This window comes from Coregonus clupeaformis, chromosome 30, assembly GCF_020615455.1.
Source record: "Coregonus clupeaformis isolate EN_2021a chromosome 30, ASM2061545v1, whole genome shotgun sequence".
Taxonomy (NCBI): Eukaryota; Metazoa; Chordata; class Actinopteri; order Salmoniformes; family Salmonidae; genus Coregonus; species Coregonus clupeaformis.
The window spans coordinates 9,424,331-9,450,399 of record NC_059221.1 but is presented as its reverse complement, the minus strand read 5'-3'; the positions used below and the strand labels follow the sequence as shown (position 1 = coordinate 9,450,399).

At 46.7% G+C, this 26,069-nt stretch overlaps 1 protein-coding gene across 2 annotated transcripts in view; it reads left to right on the top strand.

The window, feature by feature from the left end:
• The window catches only part of LOC121545990 (histone-lysine N-methyltransferase PRDM16-like), a 435,559-nt gene that overhangs the window by 178,865 nt on the left and 230,625 nt on the right, over positions 1 to 26,069 (top strand). For both annotated transcript variants that reach the window (XM_045209418.1, XM_045209419.1), the window contains exon 3: positions 1,582 to 1,635. In XM_045209418.1, coding sequence (XP_045065353.1) covers positions 1,582 to 1,635 — 54 coding nt within the window. The remainder of the gene's footprint in view (positions 1 to 1,581; positions 1,636 to 26,069) is intronic.

Genomic DNA, 26,069 nt, shown 5'->3' with positions numbered 1-26,069 from the left:
AGCATGCCCAGGCGTTGTAGGGAGGTCATACAGGCACGTGGAGGCCACACACACTACTGAGCCTCATTTTGACTTGTTTTAAGGACATTACATCAAAGTTGGATCAGCCTGTAGTGTGGTTTTCCATGGGTTGATGAATTTGATTTCCATTGATAATTTTTGTGTGATTTTGTTGTCAGCACATTCAACTATGTAAAGAAAAAAGTATTTAATAAGATTATTTCATTCATTCAGATCTAGGATGTGTTGTTTAAGTGTTCCCTTTATTTTTTTGAGCAGTGTATATACAGTGTATCCACACTATGAGGTTGGAATAATACTGTGAAATTGGGAAAGTGATGATACTGCCCTTTTAGTATAAGAGCTATTTGAAAAGACCACCTGAAATTTCACCGTGTTTTGGTGGGATGGAGTTTTGGCCGGCCTGGTGACATCCCCACTCAGACCACTCACAGACAGTTGTAGCAAAATTCTTGCTTGAGAAATTACCTTTGCAAGGTACTTAATGGTTACCCAGAAATTATTTGATATTAAGATAAAAAGGGCTACATTGGGCTTTTAACCAAGTGAGATCTCTTTCAAGTCTCTTTCAATGGAGCCCTGGATGGTCAAGAGGCAGTGTCATAACCATGTTCACACATGATACATCGACAAAACAATTACTATTAAACCGTAAGAGACTTGGAGATTTACAGTTAGTGATGTACTTAACGATTTTGTACAAGCCAACGTGTGAGAAATCGAGCTCTCGCTCCATTAGAACGAATGGGGCTAGGTTCGGGAATAATCACACATGGGCAAAATCCGTGCCAATGTTTATGGAACCCCGATCCTGCTTTACCGTCCACACAGACCATAATCTCTCTTTGAGAAGGTCCATTCAACCTGATTCATAAAAGACTCCTATAATCCCCCCACAGTTTCCCCAGATCAGATTCCATATGAGATAGCTGCTCGGAATACAGTCGCATATTCCTCCCCCGTTCCCCCGTTCCCCTATTGTCTGTCTATGACAAACAGAACATGTTTTTTGTTAAAAATCTATGAATTATTTTAGATGAATGGCTATAAATCGATCTCTGAATGTGCTCCCCTGCTGCGCTACGATGTAACAATTGCAGGCATGTGCTTTGTCAGTGGCTGCGATGTAGGGTTCAGCCAGGAGTTGATGGACAGTCGGAAGAGCGAATGAAATGGTAAGAGGGACATTACAGCTTCAAGTAGTTTCACATAAGCCATTTCTACATTGTCTACAGATCAATTTATAAGCGATAATGTCGATCGGAACCAGTACCAGAACCACACAGGTCCCCAAAACAGGGGACCTTACATCTAAGAAGTTTTAATATGGGCCTTGGGGATGGGGTGGGGGTTGCTCCGTAACTTGAGTCCCTGGTTTTATCGTAGGTCAATGGTTCATGGAGTCCCCTGCACATCAGGCCGCTACGGTCATGACTAATGGAAGAGACTATGGTAGCGTTTGGTCAGATGTTCTTCAGAGCGCTACGTCAATGTGTCATTGGAATGAGGAGGCTGTTACTTCTGTCGAGTTTTAAAACGTTTTCTTTGTTTTCTTCACAGCAGATGCTGAATGACCACGAGGTGATGTCCTCTCCGGAGAGCTGCATCAAAAAGGTAAGACATATAGAGATGTATTGCTGTTGTTTGTTTGGTCATAGAGGTGCAGACAGTGTCGACATACCCTGCCACTCCTGGGGTCACCCTACTGTACATTGTTGTTGTCATTGCACACACACACACACTGCTACTTTGATACCACATACCTTCATCATTTCAGATGTGAAGTCCATTTCAAACCACATATTATGGATACAGGTATATTCCCATTCCCATTCGTCGGGAATTGGAATACAAGCTGCCCAGCTTCCCATAACATGACCAGTGGATTGTCTTGCTGTGACTGTGAATGATGCTGTGAGGAGTGTGTGTGTGTGTGTGTTTGTGTGTGTGTGAGAGAGAGAGAGAGAGAGAGAGAGAGAGAGAGAGAGAGAGAGAGAGAGAGAGAGAGAGAGAGAGATTCTCAGTCATTGGTCTTTGTGTTGTCGATACGTCCCATTGACCATGACATCAGAGGCCACATCTTTATGAGGTGATACATTTATTGAGGGGCGGGCCGTTGGCTTTTACGGCCAGTGTCGCCGGGTCACGGCGGAAAGGGAGAGAGTTCAAGTATAAAGTTAATGGTGCGTGAAAGAACAATGGCTGGGGGGAGAAAGAAAGAAGGGAGGGAGGGACACCTGTTAGGAGAATCAGTGGAAACCTATAGCCATGGTCCGGCCCACACACTCCAGCCATGCATCCCATATGGCCCTGGTCAAAAGTATTGCAGTATATAGATGGGTTGGTTGTTTAGCAACAAAACCGATGCGTGCGCAGCTATGGGGCAAAACCAACAGGGTTAGCTTAGAATGTTAACAACATGTAAACAATATTAAGTCTCTAATGTTTATGAAAAACATAATACATTAGCACAATAAGCACTTGTTGTCTCTCAAATACATTGTTACAGTTTTTGGTTAGCTAGCTAGCAGATTTTTGACATATTAGCCATGACATGAAGTCAGTCAAAACACCTCAAAACAAGACATGGTATCAAGAAAAATATTAAACTAGCTGAAATTAGCAACTAACGATGCCCCACATGGCAGTTTCTTGTCATTGTTATGAGCCATCTGTCCATCCAGAATCACAGTAACTCACAAACTTCGGCCCCATTAAGGTAGCACATTGTTTTTGTGACGTTGTAAGCTAACCCCCCCGGAGCTTGACTATTGCGATGCAGCCCCATGAGTTCCCTCTCTTTTTCAGTCTTCAGTTTGGTGCCTAGGGAATATGACCCTCAGTTACTGTATGTACAGTCGTGGTCAAAGTTTTGAGAATGACATATGTATTGGTCTTCACAAAGTTCGCTGCTTCAGTGTTATGAGATATTTTTGTCAGATGTTACTATGATATACTGAAGTATAATTACAAGCATTCCATAAGTGTCAAAGGCTTTTATTGACAATTACATTAAGTTTATGCAAAGAGTCAATATTTGCAGTGTTGACCCTTCTTTTTCAAGACCTCTGCAATCCACCATGGCATGCTGTCAATTAACTTCTGGGCCACATCCTGACTGATGGCTGCCCATTCTTGCATAATCAATGCTTGGAGTTTGTCAGAATTTGTGGGTTTTTGTTTGTCCACCCGCCTCTTGAGGATCGACCACAAATTCTCAATGGGATTAAGGTCTGGGGAGTTTCCTGGCCATGGACCCAAAATTGTGACGTTTTGTTCCCCGAGCCACTTAGTTATCACGTTTGCCTAATGACAAGGTGCTCCATCATGCTGGAAAAGGCGTTGGTCGTCACCAAACTGTTCTTGGATGGTTGGGAGAAGTTGCTCTCGGAGGATGTGTTGGTACCATTCTTTATTCATGGCTGTGTTCTTATGCAAAATTGTGAGTGAGCCCACTCCCTTGGCTGAAAAGCAACCCCACACATGAATGGTCTCAGGATGCTTAACTGTTGCCATGACACAGGACTGATGGTAGCGCTCACCTTGTCTTCTCCGGACAAGGTGTTTTCCGGATGCCCCAAACAATCGGAAAGGGGATTCATCAGAGAAAATGACTTTACACCAGTCCTCAGAAGTCCAATCCCTGTACCTTTTCCAGAATATCAGTCTGTCCCTGAAGTTTTTCCTGGATAGAAGGGCTTCTTTGCTGCCCTTCTTGACACCAGGCCATCCTCCAAAAGTATTCGCCTCACTGTGCGTGCAGATGCACTCACACCTGCCTGCTGCCATTCCTGAGCAAGCTCTGCACTGGTGGTGCCCCGATCCCGCAGCTGAATCAACTTTAGGAGACGGTCCTGGCGCTCGCTGGACTTTCTTGGGCGCCCTGACTACTTCTTCACAACAATTGAACCTCTCTCCTTGAAGTTCTTGATGATCTGATAAATGGTTGCTTTAGGTCCAATCTTACTAACATTTAACATTTAAGTCATTTAGCAGATGCTCTTATCCAGAGCGACTTACAAATTGGTGCATTCAACTTAGGATAGCCAGTGGGACAACCACATCTTGATCACAGTAAGTACATTTCTTTAAACAAGTCAGTGCTAGCAGGTGAAATAAGTCAGGTGTTAGTTTAGAAAAAAGACAGTGGTAGTAAAGTGGGGGTAGAAGGATTACTATTATACTATTCCAGGTATTCCTTAAAGAGGTAGGGTTTCAAGTGTCTCCGGAAGGTGGTCAGTGACTCCGCTGTCTTGGCGTCATGGGGGAGCTTGTTCCACCATTGGGGTGCCAGAGCAGCGAATAGCTTTGACTGGGCTGAGCGGGAACTGTGCTTCCGTAGAGGTAGGGGGGCTAGCAGGCCAGAGGTGGATGAACTTAGTGCCCTCGTTTGGGTGTAGGGTCTGATCAGAGCCTGAAGGTAAGGAGGTGCCGTTCCCCTCACAGCTCCGTAGGCAAGCACCATGGTTTTGTAGTAGATGCGAGCTTCAACTGGAAGCCAGTGGAGTGTGGAAATGTTTTTTGGGCAAAGAGGGACTTTGCAATTAATTGCAATTCATCTGATCACTCTTCATGACATTCTGGAGTATATGCAAAATGCCATCATCAAAACTGAGGTAGCAGACTTTGTGAAAATTAGGATTTGTGTCATTCTCAAAACTTTTGACCACGACTGTATACTCTATGAACTTGTCCCCTCATTTAAACCCTAAACCCTAAACATGAATCTATTTGTTTCATGATGAAGGGTCTTTCCAGTTGGCTTTAAAAGCAACATGCAATCCAATGTTTAGCTCTGGTCTCTTTGAGGAATTCGGAAGGCCGCATCGGTCAATGAGCTCTTTCACTGCTTTTTCAAGTGACCACAGGTAGCTTTCAGTGTTGTGCCCGGCCCCTGGCCACACACTCTTACAATGTGGAAAAAAGCTTGTGGGTCTTACGTTGACTTAACTTGACCACCTCCCCAAAAGCAGGCCCTACACTGATGGTTAAGACGAACACACACGTGCGTACACACATATGGATACACACACGGACACACACACAAAGAGACACACACACACAGCTATGTTCTATCCCTTTTGGGGTACCAACAATTGATTCCCATTCAAAATCCTATTTTCCTTAACCCCTAACCCTAGCCCTGAACCTAACCCTTACCCTAACCTTAACTTCTAACCCTAACCCTAACCCTTATTCTAACCCTAATTCTAAGCCTACCCTAAACCTAACCCCTAAGCCTAAAATGGCCTTTTTACAAGTGAGGACCGGCAAAATGTCCTCACTTCTCTGAATTTTAGTTGGTTTACTATTCTTGTGAGGACTTCTGGTACTCACAGTTATGGTAAAATGTGTCCACACACACACACACACACACACACACACACACACACACACACACACACACACACACACACACACACACACACACTTCCTCTTACGCAGTGACCTCCAATAGGACCGATTCACTCGTTTTCAGATGTGTAAGATCTTTTGCAAGTAGTGCCTCAAGGATCGCCGATAGTGTGTGAATGACCTAAAAAGTGGTGTAGAATGATCTTAATGGGATTGAATTCATCTAGCGTATTTCCAGCATTTGACATTGTATGGGGGAAACTCAGACAAATACTGCCTGGTGGTGTACATATTGTTTTCGTGCGCATCACAATGGCCCTATCCAAAGCTCATTGAGCTCTGTGTCATATCCAATGCTGTCACTTTGTGGTGATATTATTCATCTAGGTAGGCTAAATGATGAAGATGTAACGTAAGTCGTAAACCATATGTCACCATATCCTAATGGGAGAGGACATTGGTGTAACACACACACACATCCCACTGTGACTATAGAGTTGACTCTGCTCCCCTCTCCAGTGCAGTCCTCCACTCCTTCACTCCCTCCATTCCGTCCTCCATCCCTCTATCTCTGTGGTGTCTAGGAACCAGCTGAGGTCTTGTGGGGTCTCCCTCCCTCTGTTCTTCTTCCTTTTCCGTTTACTCACAGTGAAGGAGCTCTGACTATTGGAATGAAACCATAAGAGAGGGAGAGGAAGAGAGAGAGCGAGAGAGAGGAAAGGAGAAGAGAGATCATCCATAACATTACACCATTATCTATTTATCCATCATAGTGCTTGACCCGACAGATCCCTCCCCGAAACCAAAACAACACCTCGTCCCTAGAGGCTTTGGGGCCAGATAGATGGACTAGAGCCCAAAACGGATAGACGAAGAGAAAGCGAGAGACCAGAATGAAAACAGAGGGAGGGATAAAGGTAGGAACGAAGATGTCTTAGTGAAATCTTAGTGAAACCTGCTGTGGAGGTGCGATAGCTAGGTAAGAGCAGGGGCTTCCATTCACTCCCCAGACTCTGAAGGAGGTGTGACTTTGTTATTCCTATCTGTATCGCTCTCTCTCACTTTCCCCTCAACCTCTGTCTTTCTCTTTCTCTGTACCCTTTCTCCCTCCCTCCTCTCTCTCTCTTCTTTCTCTCTCTCTCTCTCATTGTGGTAGCATTAGATTAAATGGTGATGCCTATCATTGCAGCTCGTTGATAGGATCAGCTGTGGCTGGGTTCTGAACAGTCCTATCTGTCTATCTGTCTGTCTCTGTCTGTTTTATCCCTGCTTCTGTTTATCCCACCTGCCATTCACTGCCCCGGTCTCGGGGAAACGTGTGTGTGTGTGTGTGTGTGCGTGTGTGTGTCAGCCAACAGAAGAGTGTCGCTGCCTTTTGAACACGTTTAAACAAACAAGGTAGATCAGGAGGCAGATAGTACTAAGACATGGAAACCCTCATTCATTACAGTGCAATCAATATTCTGTAATTGCTTTTTGTCCCCTCCGATCCTAACCCCAAATGACACTATCTCTCTCTTTCTTTCTCTTTCTTTTTCATTCCTTAGCACTATCTCTTTCCATCGTTTCAACGGTGCAAGGATTGGGTTTTTCTTTTTCATCAAGGGTTTTTTATATTGAAGGTGTGGATGGAAATATAAAGCAGTGATATATTTGTTATGTACGTACTAAGTCCTCTCTCTCTCTCTGTTTGTCCAAGATGAGAGGTGCACACATAGTTCCCCAAAGCAGGACTCTTGATGCTTTGAAGGGGGAGAGACAAATGACACTTTAATTTGACAGGAACCCAGGCAGAGAAATGTACTGCCGTCCCTTTCCCCACTTAATTTGTCCGTCTCTGTCGATTTTAGCCTCAGATATTTCAGTAGGAAAAAACACAATTCATCCAGTGTGTGTGTGTGTGTGTTTAGGGGTTGTTATGAACTGTGTGACCCTTTAGCTGTTCTTTCCCAGTCTGTTCTGAAGGATGAGGTTGCCCCAGTTGCTAGCTGGATTGGGAGTAAATTGTTTTTGGCTCTGGTTGGAAAAATGTTAGGGGGGAGAAGAGTTGGATGGGGGTCAGCAGTGCCTGTGTGTGTGGTGTGTGTGTGTGTGTGTGTGTGTGTGTGTGTGTGTGTGTGTGTGTGTGTATGTGTGCATGCGGCAGACCTCAGATTTTTTTTCTATCAAGCCAGGGAATTGAGTCTTTAAATGTGCTCTTTTAAATGGCCTTACATTTATTAAGGGACAGAAAGAAGCATTACAGGTCACAGAAGCAATTCGCTGCTCAGGGGCAAAGCAGCCCGTAAATAAAGTGATGATTGATTGATCATTATGATAATTTCTTTTAAATGATCATCTGGAAGGATATTATAATCACTGCCACCGCTGCCGCACCACAGGGGCAGCCCATTTCCCGTAATGTGGGGCCATCAGATATGCCCCCAGGTTACAAGTGAGGGGTGTGTGTGGGGGGATTGGGAGCGGGGGTACGAGATGGGCTTCAAGGTCTTCTCCCCAGGGGTGGTGGGCAGCTGATGAATGATGACCAAGAGGAGCTGGAAATCAGAGTAGAATAAACAGCCCGGGAAGACAGAAGGGGCTGTTAACTATCTGTAGCGGGGAGGGAGAAAAGGCAATTATACGGCCACAGAGAAGCCAGGCCCCTGGCCCTGAGGGGCTTACCAGAGAAGCAAGGCCCCTGGCCCTGAGGGGCTGACCAGAGAAGCCAGGCCCCTGGCCCTGAGGGGCTGACCAGAGGAGCCAGGCCCCTGGCCCTGAGGGGCTGACCAGAGGAGCCAGGCCCCTGGCCCTGAGGGGCTGACCAGAGGAGCCCGCAAGAATGTGGAGACCTCGTATAGACATTCACGACCCTGACATACACACACATGCATACATGCACACACATGCATGAACACACTCAAATTTCCTCCTTGCTCTGTCCGGTGAGGCTGTGAAAGGAATTATTCTATCCTCCGCTTTCACTAGTGGCAATAAGACAATGGTGACATAAATGGCTGCCCTTGGTCTGAACAGAATCAGTTCGAGTTAAGTGGACCCTGGATTGTAAACTGTTATGGTCAAAACATACTGATACAACAGTAACTAAGATTGGGAGAAGTCTGTCCATAATAAAGCGCTACTCTACCTTCTTAACAGCACTATCAACAAGGCAGGTCCTACAGGCCCTATTTTTGTCGCACCTGGACTACTGTTCAGTCGTGTGTCTTCAGGTACCACAAAAAAAGGGACTGAGGAAAATTGCAATTGGCACAGAACAGGGCAGCACGGCTGGCCCTTGGATGTACACAGAGAGCTGATATTAATAATATGCATGTCAATCTATCCTGGCTCAAAGTGGAGGAGAGATTGACTTCATCACTACTTTGTGAGAGGTATTGACATGTTGAATGCACAGAGCTGTCTGTTTGAACTACTGGCAAACAGCTCGGACACCCATGCATACCCCACAAGACATGCCACAAGAGGTCTCTTCACAGTCCCCAAGTCCAGAAGAGACTATGGGAGGCGCACAGGACTACATAGAGCCATGACTACATGGAACTCTATTCCACAGAAAGCGGCAAAGGTCCTAATCCAGGCACTTGTCACCTCCCGTCTGGATTACTGCAACTCGCTGTTGGCTGGGCTCCCTGCCTGTGCCATTAAACCCGTACAACTTATCCAGAATGCTGCAGCCCATCTGGTGTTCAACCTTCCCAAGTTCTCTCATGTCACCCCGCTCCTCTGCACACTCCACTGGCTTCCAGTTGAGGCTCGCATCTACTACAAGACCATGGTGCTTGCCTACGGAGCTCTGAGGGGAACGGCACCTCCTTACCTTCAGGCTCTGATCAGACCCTACACCCAAACGAGGGCACTACGTTCATCCACCTCTGGCCTGCTAGCTCCCCTACCTCTACGGAAGCACAGTTCCCGTTCAGCCCAGTCAAAGCTATTCGCTGCTCTGGCACCCCAATGGTGGAACAAGCTCCTCCACGACGCCAGGACAGCGGAGTCACTGACCACCTTCCGGAGACACTTGAAACCCTACCTCTTTAAGGAATACCTGGAATAGTATAATAGTAATCCTTCTTCCCCCACCCCCCATAAAAAGTTCATAAATTGAATGCACCAATTTGTAAGTCGCTCTGGATAAGAGTGTCTGCTAAATGATGTAAATGTAAATGTAAGTAACTGATGCAAGCAGTAAAATTAGATTTAAAAAACTGATAAAAAATACACCATATGGAACAGCGGGGACTGTGAAGCAACACAAACATAGGCACAGCCACATGCATACACACACTCGAAAACATACGTACTATACACACACGTACACATGGAGTTTGTACTGTAGATATGTGGTAGTGGTGGAGTAGGGGCTTGAGGGCACTCAGTGTGTTGTGAAATCTCTGAATGTATTGTAATGTTTTAAAAATGGTATAAACTGCCTTAATTTTGCTGGACCCCAGGAAGAGTAGCTGCTGCCTTGGCAGCAACTAATGCGGATCCATAATAAATACAAATACAACACTGGAACTCTTCCAAGTCAAGGTAAGCTTTAGTTTTTATTAATTTATTGCCACCGCGGCCCGCCGGTGTAATTGCTAAACTGCTTGCTGTACCCTGTACTGCGTGATTGTAGCGGATTTACTAACAGGTTATTTCTAGTAGCTATGTTGACTATGACGTTAGCTAATATGGTGATAACAATATAGGATGTTTAGGCTAGGTTGTAGCAACCTCATTATTTATTTTTTTGGGTCATTAAGCAGACGCTCTTATCCAGAGCGACTTACAGGAGCAATTAGGGTTAAGTGCCTTGCTCAAGGGCACATCGACAGATTTTTCACCTAGTCGGCTCGGGGATTAGAACCAGCGACCTTTCAGTTACTGGCACAACGCTCTTAACCACTAAGCTACCTGCCGTCCAGCTCATGTTGTGTACATTCGAGTATCATGGGGTAGCCTAAACCTATCAATGTTACATTGAGCTGGGTGAATGCAATATGAACGCACCTCCCACGTGGAGTTCCAGGTCTCAGGCAGCCTCTGGAACTGCCGTTCTGCTGCCAACAAGGCAGAGTTCATCTCAGCCTATGCTACCCTCCAGTCCCTCGACTTCTTGGCGCTGACGGAAACATGGATTACCACTGAAAACACTGCTACTCCTGCTGCTCTCTCCTCGTCTGACCATGTGTTCTCGTATACCCCGAGAGCATCTGGTCAGCGGGGTGGTGGCACAGGAATCCTCATCTCTCCCAAGTGGACATTCTCAATTTTTCCCCTGACCCATCTGTCTATCTCCTCATTTGAATTCCATGCTGTCACAGTCACTAGCCCATTTAAGCTTAATATCCTTGTCATCTATCGCCCTCCAGGTTCCCTTGGAGAGTTCATCAATGAGCTTGACGCCTTGATAAGTTACTTTCCTGAGGATGGCTCACACCTCACAGTTCTGGGGGATTTCAACCTCCCTACGTCCACATTTGACTCATTTCTCTCTGCCTCCTTCTTTCCACTCCTCTCCTCTTTTGACCTCACCCTCTCACTGTCCCCCCCTACTCACAAGGCAGGCAATACGCTTGACCTCATCTTTACTAGATGCTGTTGTTCTACTAATCTCACTGCAACTCCCCTCCAAGTCTCCGACCACTACTTTTGTATCCTTTTCTCTCTCCCTCTCCTCCAACACTACTCACTCTGCCCCTACACAGATGGTAATGCGCCGTCGCAACCTTCGCTCTCTCTCTCCCGCTACTCTCTCCTCTTCCATCCTATCATCTCTTCCCTCTGCTCAATCCTTCTCCCTCCAATCTCCTGATTCTGCCTCCTCAACCCTCCTCTCCTCCCTTTCTGCATCCTTTGACTCTCTATGTCCCCTATCCTCCCGGCCGGCTCGGTCCTCCCCTCCAGCTCCGTGGCTTGATGAATCATTGCGAGCTCACAGAACAGAGCTCCGGGCAGCTGAGCGGAAATGGAAGAAAACTAGACTCCCTGCGGACCTGGCATCTTTTCACTCCCTCCTCTCTACATTTTCTTCATCTGTTTCTGCTGCTAAGGCCACTTTCTACCACTCTAAATTCCAAGCATCTGCCTCTAAACCTAGGAAGCTCTTTGCCACATTCTCCTCCCTGCTGAACCCCACCCCCCCCACCCCCCACCCCCCTCTCTGTGGATGACTTCGTCAACCATTTTGAAAAGAAGGTTGACGACATCCGATCCTCGTTTGTTAAGTCAAATGACACTGCTGGTCCTGCTCACACTGCCCTACCCTATGCTTTGACTTCTTTCTCCCCTCTCTCTCCAGATAAAATCTTGCGACTTGTGACGGCAGGCCGCCCAACAACCTGCCCGCTTGACCCTATCCCCTCCTCTCTTCTCCAGACCATCTCCGGTGACCTTCTCCCTTACCTCACCTCGCTGATCAACTCATCCTTGACCGCTGGCTATGTACCTTCCGTCTTCAAGAGAGCGAGAGTTGCACCCCTTCTCAAAAAACCAACACTAGATCCCTCTGATGTCAACAACTACAGACCTGTATCCCTTCTTTCTTTTCTCTCCAAAACTATTGAGCGTGCCGTCTTTAGCCAACTCTCTTGCTATCTCTCTCAGAATGACCTTCTTGATCCAAACCAGTCAGGTTTCAAGACTGGTCATTCAACTGAGACTGCTCTTCTCTGTGTCACGGAGGCTCTCCACACTGCTAAAGCTAACTCTCTCTCCTCTGCTATTGTCCTTCTAGACCTGTCTGCTGCCTTTGATACTGTGAACCATCAGATCCTCCTCTCCACCCTCTCCGAGCTGGGCATCTCCGGCGCGGCTCACTCTTGGATTGCGTCCTACCTGACCGGTCGCTCCTACCAAGTGGCGTGGCGAGAAGCTGTCTCCGCACCACGTGCTCTCACCACTGGTGTCCCCCAGGGCTCAGTTCTAGGCCCTCTCCTATTCTCGCTATACACCAAGTCACTTGGCTCTGTCATATCCTCACATGGCCTCTCCTATCATTGATACGCTGACGACACACAACTAATCTTCTCCTTTCCCCCTTCTGATAACCAGGTGGCGAATCGCATCTCTGCATGTCTGGCAGACATATCAGTATGGATGACGGATCACCACCTCAAGCTGAACCTTGGCAAGACGGAGCTGCTCTTCCTCCCGGGGAAGGACTGCCTGTTCCATGATCTCGCCATCACCGTTGACAACTCCGTTGTGTCCTCCTCCCAGAGTGCGAAGAGCCTTGGCGTGACCCTGGACAACACCCTGTCGTTCTCCGCTAACATCAAGGCGGTGACCCGATCCTGTAGGTTCATGCTCTACAACATTCGGAGAGTACGACCCTGCCTTTCACAGGAAGCGGCACAGGTCCTAATCCAGGCACTTGTCATCTCCCGTCTGGATTACTGCAACTCGCTGTTGGCTGGGCTCCCTGCCTGTGCCATTAAACCCCTACAACTCATCCAGAATGCCGCAGCCCGTCTGGTGTTCAACCTTCCCAAATTCTCTCATGTCACCCCGCTCCTCCGCACACTCCACTGGCTTCCAGTTGAAGCTCGCATCTGCTACAAGACCATGGTGCTTGCCTACGGAGCTATGAGGGGAACGGCACCTCCGTACCTTCAGGCTCTGATCAGTCCCTACACCCAAACGAGGGCATTGCGTTCATCCACCTCTGGCCTGCTGGCTCCCCTACCTCTGCGGAAGCATAGTTCCCGCTCAGCTCAGTCAAAACTGTTCGCAGCTCTGGCACCCCAATGGTGGAACAAGCTCCCTCACGACGCCAGGACAGCGGAGTCACTCACCACCTTCCGGAGACATTTGAAACCCCACCTCTTTAAGGAATACCTGGGATAGGATAAAGTAATCCTTCTACCCCCCTTACCCCAACCCCCCAAAAAAAAAAAAACATTGGAAAGTGGTTATCCCACTGGCTATAAGGTGAATGCACCTATTTGTGAGTCGCTCTGGATAAGAGCGTCTGCTAAATGACGTAAATGTAAATGTAAATGAATGACAGCAATCCAAAATGCTGTTATAGAAATAAGGCCATGCTCATAATTTTTTTTTTTAAATCCTCCCTAATCTTAAACAGCACCGACTGCCACTGGTGTGTAGATCACTGCCTGACTGTATATGTGTGTGTGTGTGTCCTGACAAGAGATGGCCATACAGGACAGTGTGTGGGCTCATCTCTGACATATCTGTGTGGTTATTGTTCATCAGTGCCAGACGTCACCACGCGCTGAGGCGCTAGGACTGGAATTCAAGTGGGAGAGAGAGAAAAAATAAAATAAAGAAAGGAGACAGAAAATGACAGAGTGGGGGGGTGGAGGGGAAGAGCGAGGCAGCTTGAAGGGACACAATGGAACTTTAACTTCTTCGCTCACTGCGTCTGCCTGCACCTCTGACCTCCCTCTCTTTATTTCTCTCCATCTTTCCCTCAATGGGCATCCCCCCATCTCTTTCTCTCTGAGCCTTAAACAAAAGGAGTCAGACAGACCGACAGATAGACAGACTGGGTCTGTCATGTGAGGCCTCTCTCTCTCTCTCTCTCTCTCTCTCTCGCTCCTCCCTCTCACTTACAGTGTCATCTACCTCTGTCCTTGACTCTCTTCCCTACCTCCCTCTCTCTCCCCCTCTTTCTTCCCTTCCTTCCTCTCTCTCTTTCCCACTCCCCACCTCTTTATCTTTCTCTTTTGTCCACACTGTCACCCTCTCACCCACTCAGTGTGCAGGAGTCCATTAAATCAGCGCCCCTGAAAGCAGAGAGGTGGCCAGTCAGCCGACGCACATCATAACATATGGGCCCACCGCTCTGGGCTGTTGCTGTAGGAGCCTGGTGACTCCCTGAAGAAGTTAGAGGAGTAGGAGAGATTTATATTTTAATTTTTCTTTCTTGAAATCCTTTATTAAATTAAGTTAATTTAACTGCATGGCGAAAACAATGCCCAAAAGTTTTTTTAAAATGCATCCCAGTGCCTAGAATTCTAAAAACAGGTCCCCTTTTTTTCTGAGGTAAGGAGAGAGAGGAGGGGAGAGGAGAGGATGTCAATCATATGTGATGAACTGATAATGAGGAAAGCCACTGGTAAAAAGGGAGGTGAATCAGAACAAAGTATCCTGTTTTGGGTGGTTACCCGATACAGTACCGTCCTCCTACTGTTTTTTCTAGCTCCCCTTTTCGGACTCTTTGCTGGTTTGTTTTCTTATGGTCCTCTGCCACAGACCAACCCATAGGCTCAAAACTAAAGAAAGAGGGACAGGGAGACAGACACACAGACATTTTACATGTTAACATTTTAATCATTTAGCAGATGCTCTTATCCAGAGCGACTTACAATTAGTGCATTCATCTTAAGATAGCTAGGTGAGACAACAACATATCACAATCGTATCAAGTACATTGTCCCTCAACAAAGTATCAGAAAAGTCAGTGCAAGTAGGAAAGGACAAGTGCCGTGAGAGTTATTTCAGATACTCTTCAAAGAGGTAGGGTTTCAGATGTTTTCGGAAGTTGGCACAACCAACAGAGAGTTGCAGTAGTCTAGATCAGTGGTTCCCAAACTGTGGGACCCAGTCTGGCTTTCAACTTACTCTTGAAAGTTATAATAGTAATTCTGATGGTTTACGCCATAGCACAAGGTGTAATTTCGAAATTGGGTAGTGCATACCTTAGAGAGCTACAGTATTTATAACTTGTCAGAAATGTCCAGATCAACTAGCCCATGTCAGCTAACGTTTTTTAGCTAGGTTTTTTGGCCATAGATTTAGTTGTAATGTTTGTGTCACTCAAATATCACATTAATAAACATTAGACATGGCAAAATGTATAGAATTTCACGAAAGTTCGCTTTAAAACTGCAATATTTTCTCTGCACCCCATGACAAAATGTGTCGAAATGCAGGAAATAAGCTTTAAACCTGCAACATTTTATCTCTGCTAACAAGAGGGGTGTGAACAGTTTGTGTCATGAACAGTGCTTGTGCCCATAGAAATAAACGTGGCACACGCGCTCGCAGGGGGGCACGGGATGTTCCCCAATGCTGGAAGGGGGGCCTGAGTAAAAAAGTTTGGGAACCCCTGGTCTAGACGGGAGATGACAAGTGCCTGGATTAGGACCTGTGCTGCTTCCTGCCTGAGGAAAGGTCGTACTCTGCAGATTTTGTAGAGCATGAACCTGCATGAGCGAGTCACTGCTTTGATGCTTGCAGAGAATGACAGAGTGTTGTCCAGGGTCACGCCAAGGTTCTTTGCACACCGTGGAGTTGTCAACCGTGATGGAGAGGTCTTCCCCGGGAGGAAGAGCAACTCCGTTTTGTTGAGGTTGAGCTTGAGGTGGTGGGCGGACATCCAAGCTGAGATGTCTGCCAGGCACGCAGTGATGCGTATTGCCACCTGGGTGTCAGAAGGGGGGAAGGAGAAAAGTAGTTGTGTCATCCGCATTGCAATGATAGGAGAGAGGATATGACAGAGCTGAGTGACTTGGTGTAACGAGGAAAGAGGGCCTTGAACCGAGCCCTAGGGGACACCAATAATGAGAGCATGTGGTGCAGACACAGATCCACTCCACGCCACCTGGTAGGAACAACCTGCCAGGTCGGATGAAATCCAGGAGTGTGCAGAGCCTGAGACGCCCAACCCTGAGAGGGTGGAAAGGTGTTGAATGCAGCGAATAGATCTAGGAGGATGAAAACAAAAGAGAGAGAGTCAGCTTTGGCAGAGTGGAGAGCCTCCATGACACAGAGGAGCTAACAGCAGCTAAATTCTTTATGATGGCAGCCATGTTTGTTTATGTTTGACAATTAAAAACTCCCTAATCCCAGAATGCCTTTCACTGTAAGACACAAATAAACAAAGTCAAAGTCAAAGATGGCTGAGCCCACTGCCTGAAAAAATATTAACTTAATTTGGCCACTTGGGGTGATATGATGCAGGAAATATTACTATGATGGGGGATTTATCAATAAATGTTGGGCAAACACAGGAGAAGTTTATAAACTAAATAAAAATAAAAACCCTGGAAAGGGGGGTCTGAGCTGGCAACCCTGAGGTACCACGGTTACAATCTAATGGCACGTTAAAAACATCTGGGAACTCAGAAATCTCCGACTTCCGACTTCAGTGCGGTCAAGACAACTGGGAACTCTGAATAAAATCAGTTCCGACCTGGATTTTTTTTTTTTACGGTCATCCAACTCGGAATTCCAACTCGGGAACTCGGGCCTCTTTCTAGCGCTCCGACTTTCCGAGCTGAAGATCACTGACATCATGATTTGACCTCGTATTTTTAGAGTTCCCAGTTGTTATGAAAGCACCATAAGTCAGTCAAGTGAACCATCCCATCACCTCGTTTTGTTATAACATCTTTGGTCTGACAGATGCTTACGTGACAACCAGAATGCATTGTATGATGTCTACTAACATGGTGCCACACATAGCTAAAAAAATAGCTTAGCATTAGCCCATCATAATCAGTACAACCTTCAAAAAAGTATTTTACACACATCATATGTGTCCATTACAATCAAATTGGAATTCATGGTTTGTCATCAGTATTTGAAAACATTTGAATAAAATATTAAATACATTATGCTCCATAGATACAGTACCAGTCAAAAGTTTGGACACACGTACTCATTCAAGGGTTTTTCTTTATTTTTACTATTTTCAACATTGTACAATAATAGTGAAGACATCAAACCTATGAAATAACACACATGGAATCATGTACTAACCAAAAAAGTGTTAAACTAATCAAAAATATTTTAGATTTTAGATTCTTCAAAGTAGCCACCCTTTGCCTTGATGACAGCTTTACACACTCAGTCGCATTTTCTCAACCAGCTTCACCTGGAATGCTTTTCCAACAGTCTTGAATGAGTTCCCACATATGCTGAGCACTTGTTGGCTGCTTTTCCTTCACTCTGCAGTCCAATTCATCCCAAACCATCTCAATTGGGTTGAGGTCGGGTGATTGTGGAGGCCAGATCATCTGATGCAGCACTCCATCACTCTGCTTGGTCAAATAGCCCTTACACAGCCTGGAAGAGTGTTTTGGGTCATTGTCCTGTTGAAAAATAAATGATAGTCCCACTAAGCGCAAACCAGATGGGATGGCGTGTCGCTGCGGAATGCTGTGGTAGCCATGCTGGTTAAGTGTGCCTTGAATTCTAAATAAATCACAGACAGTGTCACCAGCAAAGCACCCCCACAACATCTCACCTCCTCCTCCATGCTTTACGGTGTGAACCACACATGCGGAGATCATCCGTTCACCTTCTCTTCTTCACATAAAGGCGCGGCGGTTGGAACCAAAGGACAGATTTCCACCGGTCTAATGTCCATTGCTCGTGTTTCTTGGCCCAAGCAAGTCCCTTCTTATTAGTGGTGTCCTTTAGTAGTGGTTTCATTGCAGCAATTCAACCATGAAGGCCTGATTCACGCAGTCTCCTCTGAACAGTTGATGTTGAGATGTGTCTGTTACTTAAACTCTGTGAAGCATTTATTTGGGCTGCAATCTGATGGTGGTAACTCTAATGAACTTATTCTCTGCAGCAGAGGTAACTCTGGGTATTCCATTCCTGTGGCGGTCCTCATGAGAGCCAGTTTCATCATAGCGCTTGATGGTTTTTGCGACTGCACTTGAAGAAACTTTCAAAATCCTTGATTGACTGACCTTCATGTAATGATGGACTGTCATTTCTCTTTGCTTATTTGAGCTGTTCTTGCCATAATATGGACTTGGTCTTTTACCAAATAGGGCTATCTTCTGTATACCAAACCTATCTTGTCATAACACAACTGATTGGCTCAAACGCATGAAGAAGGAAATACATTCTTATATTCTTAATAACTTAATTGAAATGCATTCCAGGTGACTACCTCGTGAAGCTGGTTGAGAGAATGCCAAGAATGTGCAAAGCTGTCATCAAGGTAAAGCATGGCTACTTTGAAGAATCTCAAACTTTAACACTTTTTTGGTTACTATATGATTCCATATGTGTTATTTCTTAGTTTTGATGTCTTCACTATTATTCTACAATGTAGAAAATAGTAAAAATAAAGAAAAACCCTTGTAATGAGTAGGTGTGTCCAAACTTTTGACTGGTACTGTACATACGGTATGCTACAGTAGAAACGACAACACGATATACAGAAAATAAGGCACTTACTTTGATCCAAAGTTATTATTTGTAAGGAAAGCAACAATGAAGGCAATGCGGGCATCAGCCAGAAAATGTAACAGGGGGAAAAAGTTTGTGCAAGGCCTGTTCTACCTAGAGATGCGCAAATGTCTGTGGACTTGATCTGGGGAAACATTGGGGAAGTTTTTACGGCTCAGTAAAGCCTCAAACATAACTTGTCCGCAACGGTGAAATGGGCTACTTCTTATGTGAATTAATGAAGAGGCAGAACACACCTCAATTCAAACTGTTGTTAGAAAATAAAACTAGTGAGTGCATTTTAACATGCGCATAAAAACACTCACTTTGGGGCAACCGTTGGAGATATTTGGAACTCAAAGTGAAAAGGTTAAATTCACAAGACAATACCAACAGCTACTTATTTAATAAAAATATATACTTGCTGATGTCCTTTCAGACTATAGATGAGGCACAAAAGAAGGTGAAAGACACAAACATAGAGAGAAACATTTGACTTTCTTTAATGATACATCCTAATTTCATTAAAACTCCACCCCCAACCTCTCACACAGACATTCCAACAGAGACATTAATGGCATTAACCTGGCACACACAGAAAACACATGATGCACACACAGAAAACACATGATGCACAGTTTCACTCATGACACTGAAAGGACACCCCCGTCCGACTCCCGGGTCGACCCGTGCCAACCAGCTGTTAGTGGCCAGGGCTCCATGTAGAACCCTCCACTGGAGGTCCCCTGACCTTTTTGTACTGGGAGTTTGTAGAGCCCCCTCCATCTAAAACCCACCATACTCTCCGCCCCACATACCCCCTGATGTGCCTTCACTCCTGTTAGGCTCCTAATGTTCCTCACCTTAATAAAGAGGTTGTATGTGGCTTTACCTCCCACCCCTTCAAACTCCCCCAGGCTCGGAGTGTTAAAATCTAACAAGTCCTCCAGACCCCCTTGCCAGTCCCCAGTCTCTGTTGTCACCTGCAGTGGCGGAAACATTGGTGGCCCCTCCCCCTTTGGCCGCTCAAACAAATATTGACAAACAAAAGGAATCTCTCCAGCAGCCTAAGAGATGTTAGTCCTGTTTGTTGTGCCAGGACTTCCAGGGTTTTCCACCCCTCCTCCCCCAGCAGCCGCAGATCACCAAGCCTTAGTAAACCCGTTGCCATCAGTTGCCTCTGCAGGGTGGCCGACTGAACCGATCTCAAAAGGATGGCTGGGTTGTGGAAGATAGGCTCCTCCCACACCCACAGTCCAGGCTCCACACCCCATTCTCATGTGGGCCTTAGCAGCTGCCAGGCACTCAGCACCGCAGAGTAAAAATCAGAGAGACCTGCTGTACTCAGCCTCTCCAGCCTCATGAGGAACAGCTGCCGGTCCAACGCTAATCCGCCAGCTCTCCTCAGCATCATGAATGCTGGTTCCCTCCAGCCGACATCAGTATGGTACAGCAGTCTCTGCGCCGACTTTAGTCGAAATGCAGCCACCCTGCTCTCCAGTTCCACCAGGCCCTGTCCTCCTTCGTGTACGGACATATACAACACTGCCGCCCTCAGCCAGCAACCAGATAAAATCCACCAGCTTGCGTTGCAGGTCTGCGAGCAGACCGGTGGGGGGGTTTGAGGACAGACAGTTTATGCCACAGGGAAGATGCCGCCAGGATGTTGATTATCAGCACCCTCCCTCTATATGATACTTGGGACAGGAGCCACCTCCACCTGGCCAGTCTTGACACCACTGCCTGTGACAGCCCCTCCCTGTTCTTCCTGATCCACCTCTCCGAGCCAGGTATACCCCCAAAATGTTAAACCCTTCACAACCCCACTGCAAACCCCCTGTAAACAGAGGGGGGGCCCTATCCCTCCATGCCCCACATGACAGAGCTTTGCTCTTGCCCCAATTCACCTTAGCTGACGAATCTCCCTCGAACACCTTCAGACTAGTCTCTAGTGCATGCATATCCTGCCCATCACAGAAACGTCATCTGCATATACCGACACTGCTATGCCTGTCAACACACCCATGCCTGTCCAGCACACTCCCCGCAGTCTCCTGAGTAACAGGCCCAAAAAAGGCTCAATGGCTAGTGTATAACTGCCCCGATAGAGGGCATCCTTGCCTAATGCCCCGCCTCACCCAGACTGGCCTACTGAGCCTCCCTCCCACCTTGACTATACTTGATGCCCCAGCATACAACATCTTCACACAGGCCAAAAACCTTTCCCCAAACCCAAACACAGACATCACATTAAACAGATACTCATGGTCCACTCTATCAAAAGACTTCTCTTGGTCTAAAGAGACCAGTCCAAAGTTCACATTAGAAAACCTCAACAAGTCCAACATGTTCCTGATTAAGAAAAGTTGTCCGTGATTGAGCGTCCCGGTACACAATATGTCTGGTCCTTGTGTACTATAGAGTCCAGATGGGACTTCAGTCTGTTAGCGAGGACCTTGGCAAATATCTTGTAGTCCACACAGAGCAATGCCACAGGCCTCCAGTTCTTAAGTTCACACAAGTCCCTTTTTTTGGGCAGGAGAGTCAGAGCCGCTCGACGACAGCTCATCGGCAACTCTCATACCCCGACGCACTCACGCAACATGCAAAAAAAAAAGTCCATCGACCCCCGGTGCAATGCCGAGGGACAACTGGGTTACGGCCTCTGCCAGTTCATGGGACAACAGGGGAATGTCCATTTCATCCCTCTGTGCCAGAGAGAGCTTAGGGAGTTATGCAAACAAAACCTGAGCATACATAGGATCACACAGTTCTGCCCTATACAACTCAGTATGAAAACCAAAGAAGAAGGCGCTGGGAGCATCCATCTCCTTGAGCATGGAGAACCTAGCTCTTACAAGTGCTCCCTTTGCTTTAACCTGGAAAAAACTGCCCAGGTCCCTACGTAGTTCAGCTAAGTTAGCCTGGAGGCCTACATTGCCTTGCCCCACCAGCTCTACCTCCATCTCACTAATACTGCACTCGAGTTCCCCCAATACTCTCCTAGCCTCTGAGGATGAAAGAGCTGTATACTGTTGACAGAAAAGCAGAATTTGGACTTTTCCCACATCCCACCATTGACTCAAATACTCATACTCCTCTCTTCACTGCCCCCACCTTTCCCAAAAAGTCTGGAAACCTGAGCAAAAGGTGGCATCTTGTAAGAGCTTTACATTAAACTTCCAATAGGATGCCTGCCGAGGCCCTGGTGAAATAGACAGCCGAGACATGGTTATATGGTGATCCGAAAAACCCATGTGGAAATTGGTAGCGCCAAACAGTCTGTTGCTCGGATTCCTGGACATGTAAAACCGATCGAGTCGGGCTGCACTTACCCTAGCCCTAAAGACCTTCACCCATGTATACTGTCTTGTGTTGGGATGTCTAGTTCTCCAAACATCCACTAGGTCAAACGGATTAAGGATGTCCCTTAACACCACCACTGAGCCTGCATGAGGCTCCTCCCCACATCACTATGTGTCTCCTGCAGAAACAACACGTGTACTATTTTTTTTATTATTATTCACACAACAGACTCCTCTTTCCCGCTCTCTGGCATCATTTATATTAAGCGAGCCTACCCGAAGAGTCTCCATAAGAAGTGTGGAAAAGCCAGCAAAGAAAGAGACCAATAGCAAACCTACAAAATTCCCAGTGCCAGAAAAAAACTATTCATCTAAACAGCGTCTGAAGGTAGACCCTTGCGCACGGTTGTGACCCACTTCCTCAACCTAAAACGTTTCCTGGGTGAGAGGATACCATGCCCTCATTTTACATAGCTGTACTGATCTTACAAACGCAAAAAAAAGCTTCAAGATTAACCTTCTTTTTCCCTTTAGTCTCATTCAGGAACCTTGACAGTTCCCTCACCGTGTATTTTGACCCCTCTGCCTGACTGGATGTCAGCTCTGGACCCATTGAGGAGGAGTCTGAAAAGAAAGCCTCCTCATCGTCCTCTTCCTCAGACTCACCTTCCTCCTCCTCGTCTCCGTCTCCCATTCTGACCACCTGCCCTTTCTATCTGGTCGGGGCCTCCCCCCCAGCACCAGGCAAAGGTTCCTTGATGCCTTTGACCACACCAGCCTCTCCCCTCCCACCTCCTTTCTTCTCCTCCTTTTTCCTTTTCCGCATGACACCCTCCTCCACCCCCCTAGTCGCTTCCCCTTCCCCACTATACTCTCCTCATCCACTAGCATAACCTGACCAGTCCCAGCCTCATCTACACCACCATCCATGACATGACAAGACCCAGCCTCAGCTACACCACCATCCATAGCATGACAAGACCCAGCCTCAGCTACACCACCATCCATAGCATGACTAGACCCAGCCTCAGCTACACCACCATCCATAGCATGACTAGACCCAGCCTCATCTACACCACCATCCATAGCATGACTAGACCCAGCCTCAGCTACACCACCATCCATAGCATGACTAGACCCAGCCTCAGCTACACCACCATCCATAGCATGACTAGACCCAGCCTCAGCTACACCACCATCCATAGCATGACTAGACCCAGCCTCAGCTACACCACCATCCATAGCATGACTAGACCCAGCCTCAGCTACACCAACATCCATAGCATGACTAGACCCAGCCTCATCTACACCACCATCCATAGCATGACAAGACCCAGCCTCATCTACACCAACATCCATACCATGACTAGACCCAGCCTCAGCTACACCAACATCCATAGCCTGACTAGACCCAGCCTCATCTACACCACCATCCATAGCATGACTAGACCCAGCCTCATCTACACCACCATCCATAGCATGACTAGACCCGGCCTCAGCTACACCACCATCCATAGCATGACTAGACCCAGCCTCAGCTACACCACCATCCATAGCATGACTAGACCCAGCCTCAGCTACACCAACATCCATAGCCTGACTAGACCCAGCCTCATCTACACCACCATCTATAGCATGACTAGGCCCAGCCTCATCTACACCACCATCCATAGCCTGACTAGACCCAGCCTCATCTACACCACCATCTATAGCATGACTAGGCCCAGCCTCATCTACACCACCATCTATAGCATGACTAGGCCCAGCCTCATCTACACCACCATCTATAGCATGACTAGGCCCAGCCTCTGCTGCCTGCGTCTCATGGCTCCCTGCGGGTTGACCTCAATTTCCCCCACTGGCGCTTGTACCCTCACCTTGTCTATGGCCTTTATATGGGCATGCAAAGCTCTTTTGCCCCAAATGCCCAAACTCAAAACATCGCAGACAATCTGTGCTGGCAAACCCCGCATAGAGCCCCTCCCCATGCCTCACTTTAAAATGCACATTTAACTGTTGCTCATTGTTGTTCAGAAACATGAACACTTGCTTCCGGATTGAAACAACATGCTTAACGGCATCTGCCTGAAAACCTGCCGACAGTACACGAAACCGCTAGCAAGCTTACCAAAATGATTTGATCATCCGTAATAAACGGAGGCAGAGAGAGAGAGAGAGAGAGAGAGAGAGAGAGAGAGAGAGAGAGAGAGAGAGAGAGAGAGAGAGAGAGAGAGAGAGAGAGAGAGAGAGAGAGAGAGAGAGAGAGAGAGAGAGAGAGAGAGAGAGAGAGAGAGAGAGAGAGAGAGAGAGAGAGAGAGAGAGAGAGAGAGATGGAGAAAGAGAGAGAAGCTTATGGAGTAGGGTGAAGTTGCCCCTTGACACTGATCCAGGGTCACTTCTTCACCAAAACAAATGACACATAGCATTTAGTCTTACACATAAAGAAAGACCTAAACAAGTAATATAATATATAAACAAGAACTTTATTGAAATAATAAAGTTAGGGGAATATATTGTCTCATTCACACTTGTTAAAAAAAAAGGTGCAAGTTATCGCCATCATACCCATAACATAATATACAACATTAATCAGGGATATTGTCATCATTATGTATCTGGAATTACATAATATGATACAAATAAGGCATATAATAACAATAATTGTATTTTACAACTTACATTTCCATTAAAATATGCCTATAGCCTATCGCGTGAAGAATCAGAATGGGAACAATTTAAAAGGCCAACATTATTTTACAGACTTTACAAGTCCTTTACATCTCCAAGACCATGAGAGTCATGAATCTAACATACAAGCAGGCTGGCATGCAGGATGTATAGGATAAGGAAAGGAAAACATACAATACAATGGTGAGGAACATGCAGGAGAGGGTTATGGAGGAGCCGAGGCGGGGGCCTCTGGTGGGCAGAGGAGCCGGCTATCTTGGAGTAGCTGCGGTGGACCTGTAAGCATGTGTGCAGCCGGTGGCTGGTTGGCCCGGCAGGAGTAGGAGGCAGGACCAGTGGGGGAGTAAGAGGGGGAACCAGATGGTGGTGAGGTGGGGGAAAGAAGGGGAGAGGCGAGGGGAAAGGTGAGAGTGGAGGCGGTTTGGGGAGGGGTGCTGGAAGGCCGGGGAGCAACGCAGGGCAGCTGGGGAGTGTCTTAGACCTGGGTGGATGGGGGACAGGGGGACAAGCATCAGTTGGTATGGCATCAAGCATACTGTATTTTTATAACCTCCCTAAACCAGCCTGATGTTGCAAGCTCACAAGTGAAGTGAAACCAGAGTGAGCACAGTGGTCAATCTGGTTTCACAAGGGTATTCTATTCTATTTAACGTCAATATGGCGTATAATCTTTAATATTTGCATCATGTGTTTGGACATAATGATCCATCTGCTCGTTGGAGGCCTTCCTCAGGATCTTAGTCTGTTTGATAGCCAGACCTCTCACACGACCCAGCTCCTATCAGCCAAATGTTAGTGTAGTCTTCCATCAGTTGTGCTGTATAGCCAACTTATATGGTAACATGGCATGACAACAATCATACAAGAGGATAAACAGATCTGGGACCAGGCTAGCCAAATGACTGCTAAATTACTAAAATGTCAAATGTAAAATGTAAATATCGATTCTCTGCCAGTCAATGTTCCCTTACCTATACTGTGTGTATGTGTGTGTTAGTATGTGTCCTGTTACCCTGGCTTACCGTATTGTGCTCACCTGGGCTGTGAGGGTGTAATTGTCCCTCATCCCTTTCTGCAGCCTCAGCAGCATGTTGTCCAGACTCTGTTTGTCACCGTGGGGACAGCTTCTACAGTGTCCTCCTCATGAAGGTTTAAGAGCCGACAGTCCACCACACTGTCCTACAGAGAGAGAGAGAGAGAGAGAGAGAGAGAGAGAGAGAGAGAGAGAGAGAGAGAGAGAGAGAGAGAGAGAGAGAGAGAGAGAGAGAGAGAGAGAGAGAGAGAGAGAGAGAGAGAGAGAGAGAGAGAGAGAGAGAGAGAGAGAGAGAGAGAGAAAAGAGTATTTAAAACACATAGACCTAATTTACACTTTACAAAACATGACATAGACTGACCAGGTGAATCCAGGTGAAAGCTATGATCCCTTATTGAGTGTAGATTAAGGGGAGGAGACAATTGAGACATGGATTGTGTATGTGTGCCATTCAGAGGGTGAATGGGCAAAACAAAAGATTTAAGCGCCTTTGAATGGGGAATGGTAGTAGGTGCCAG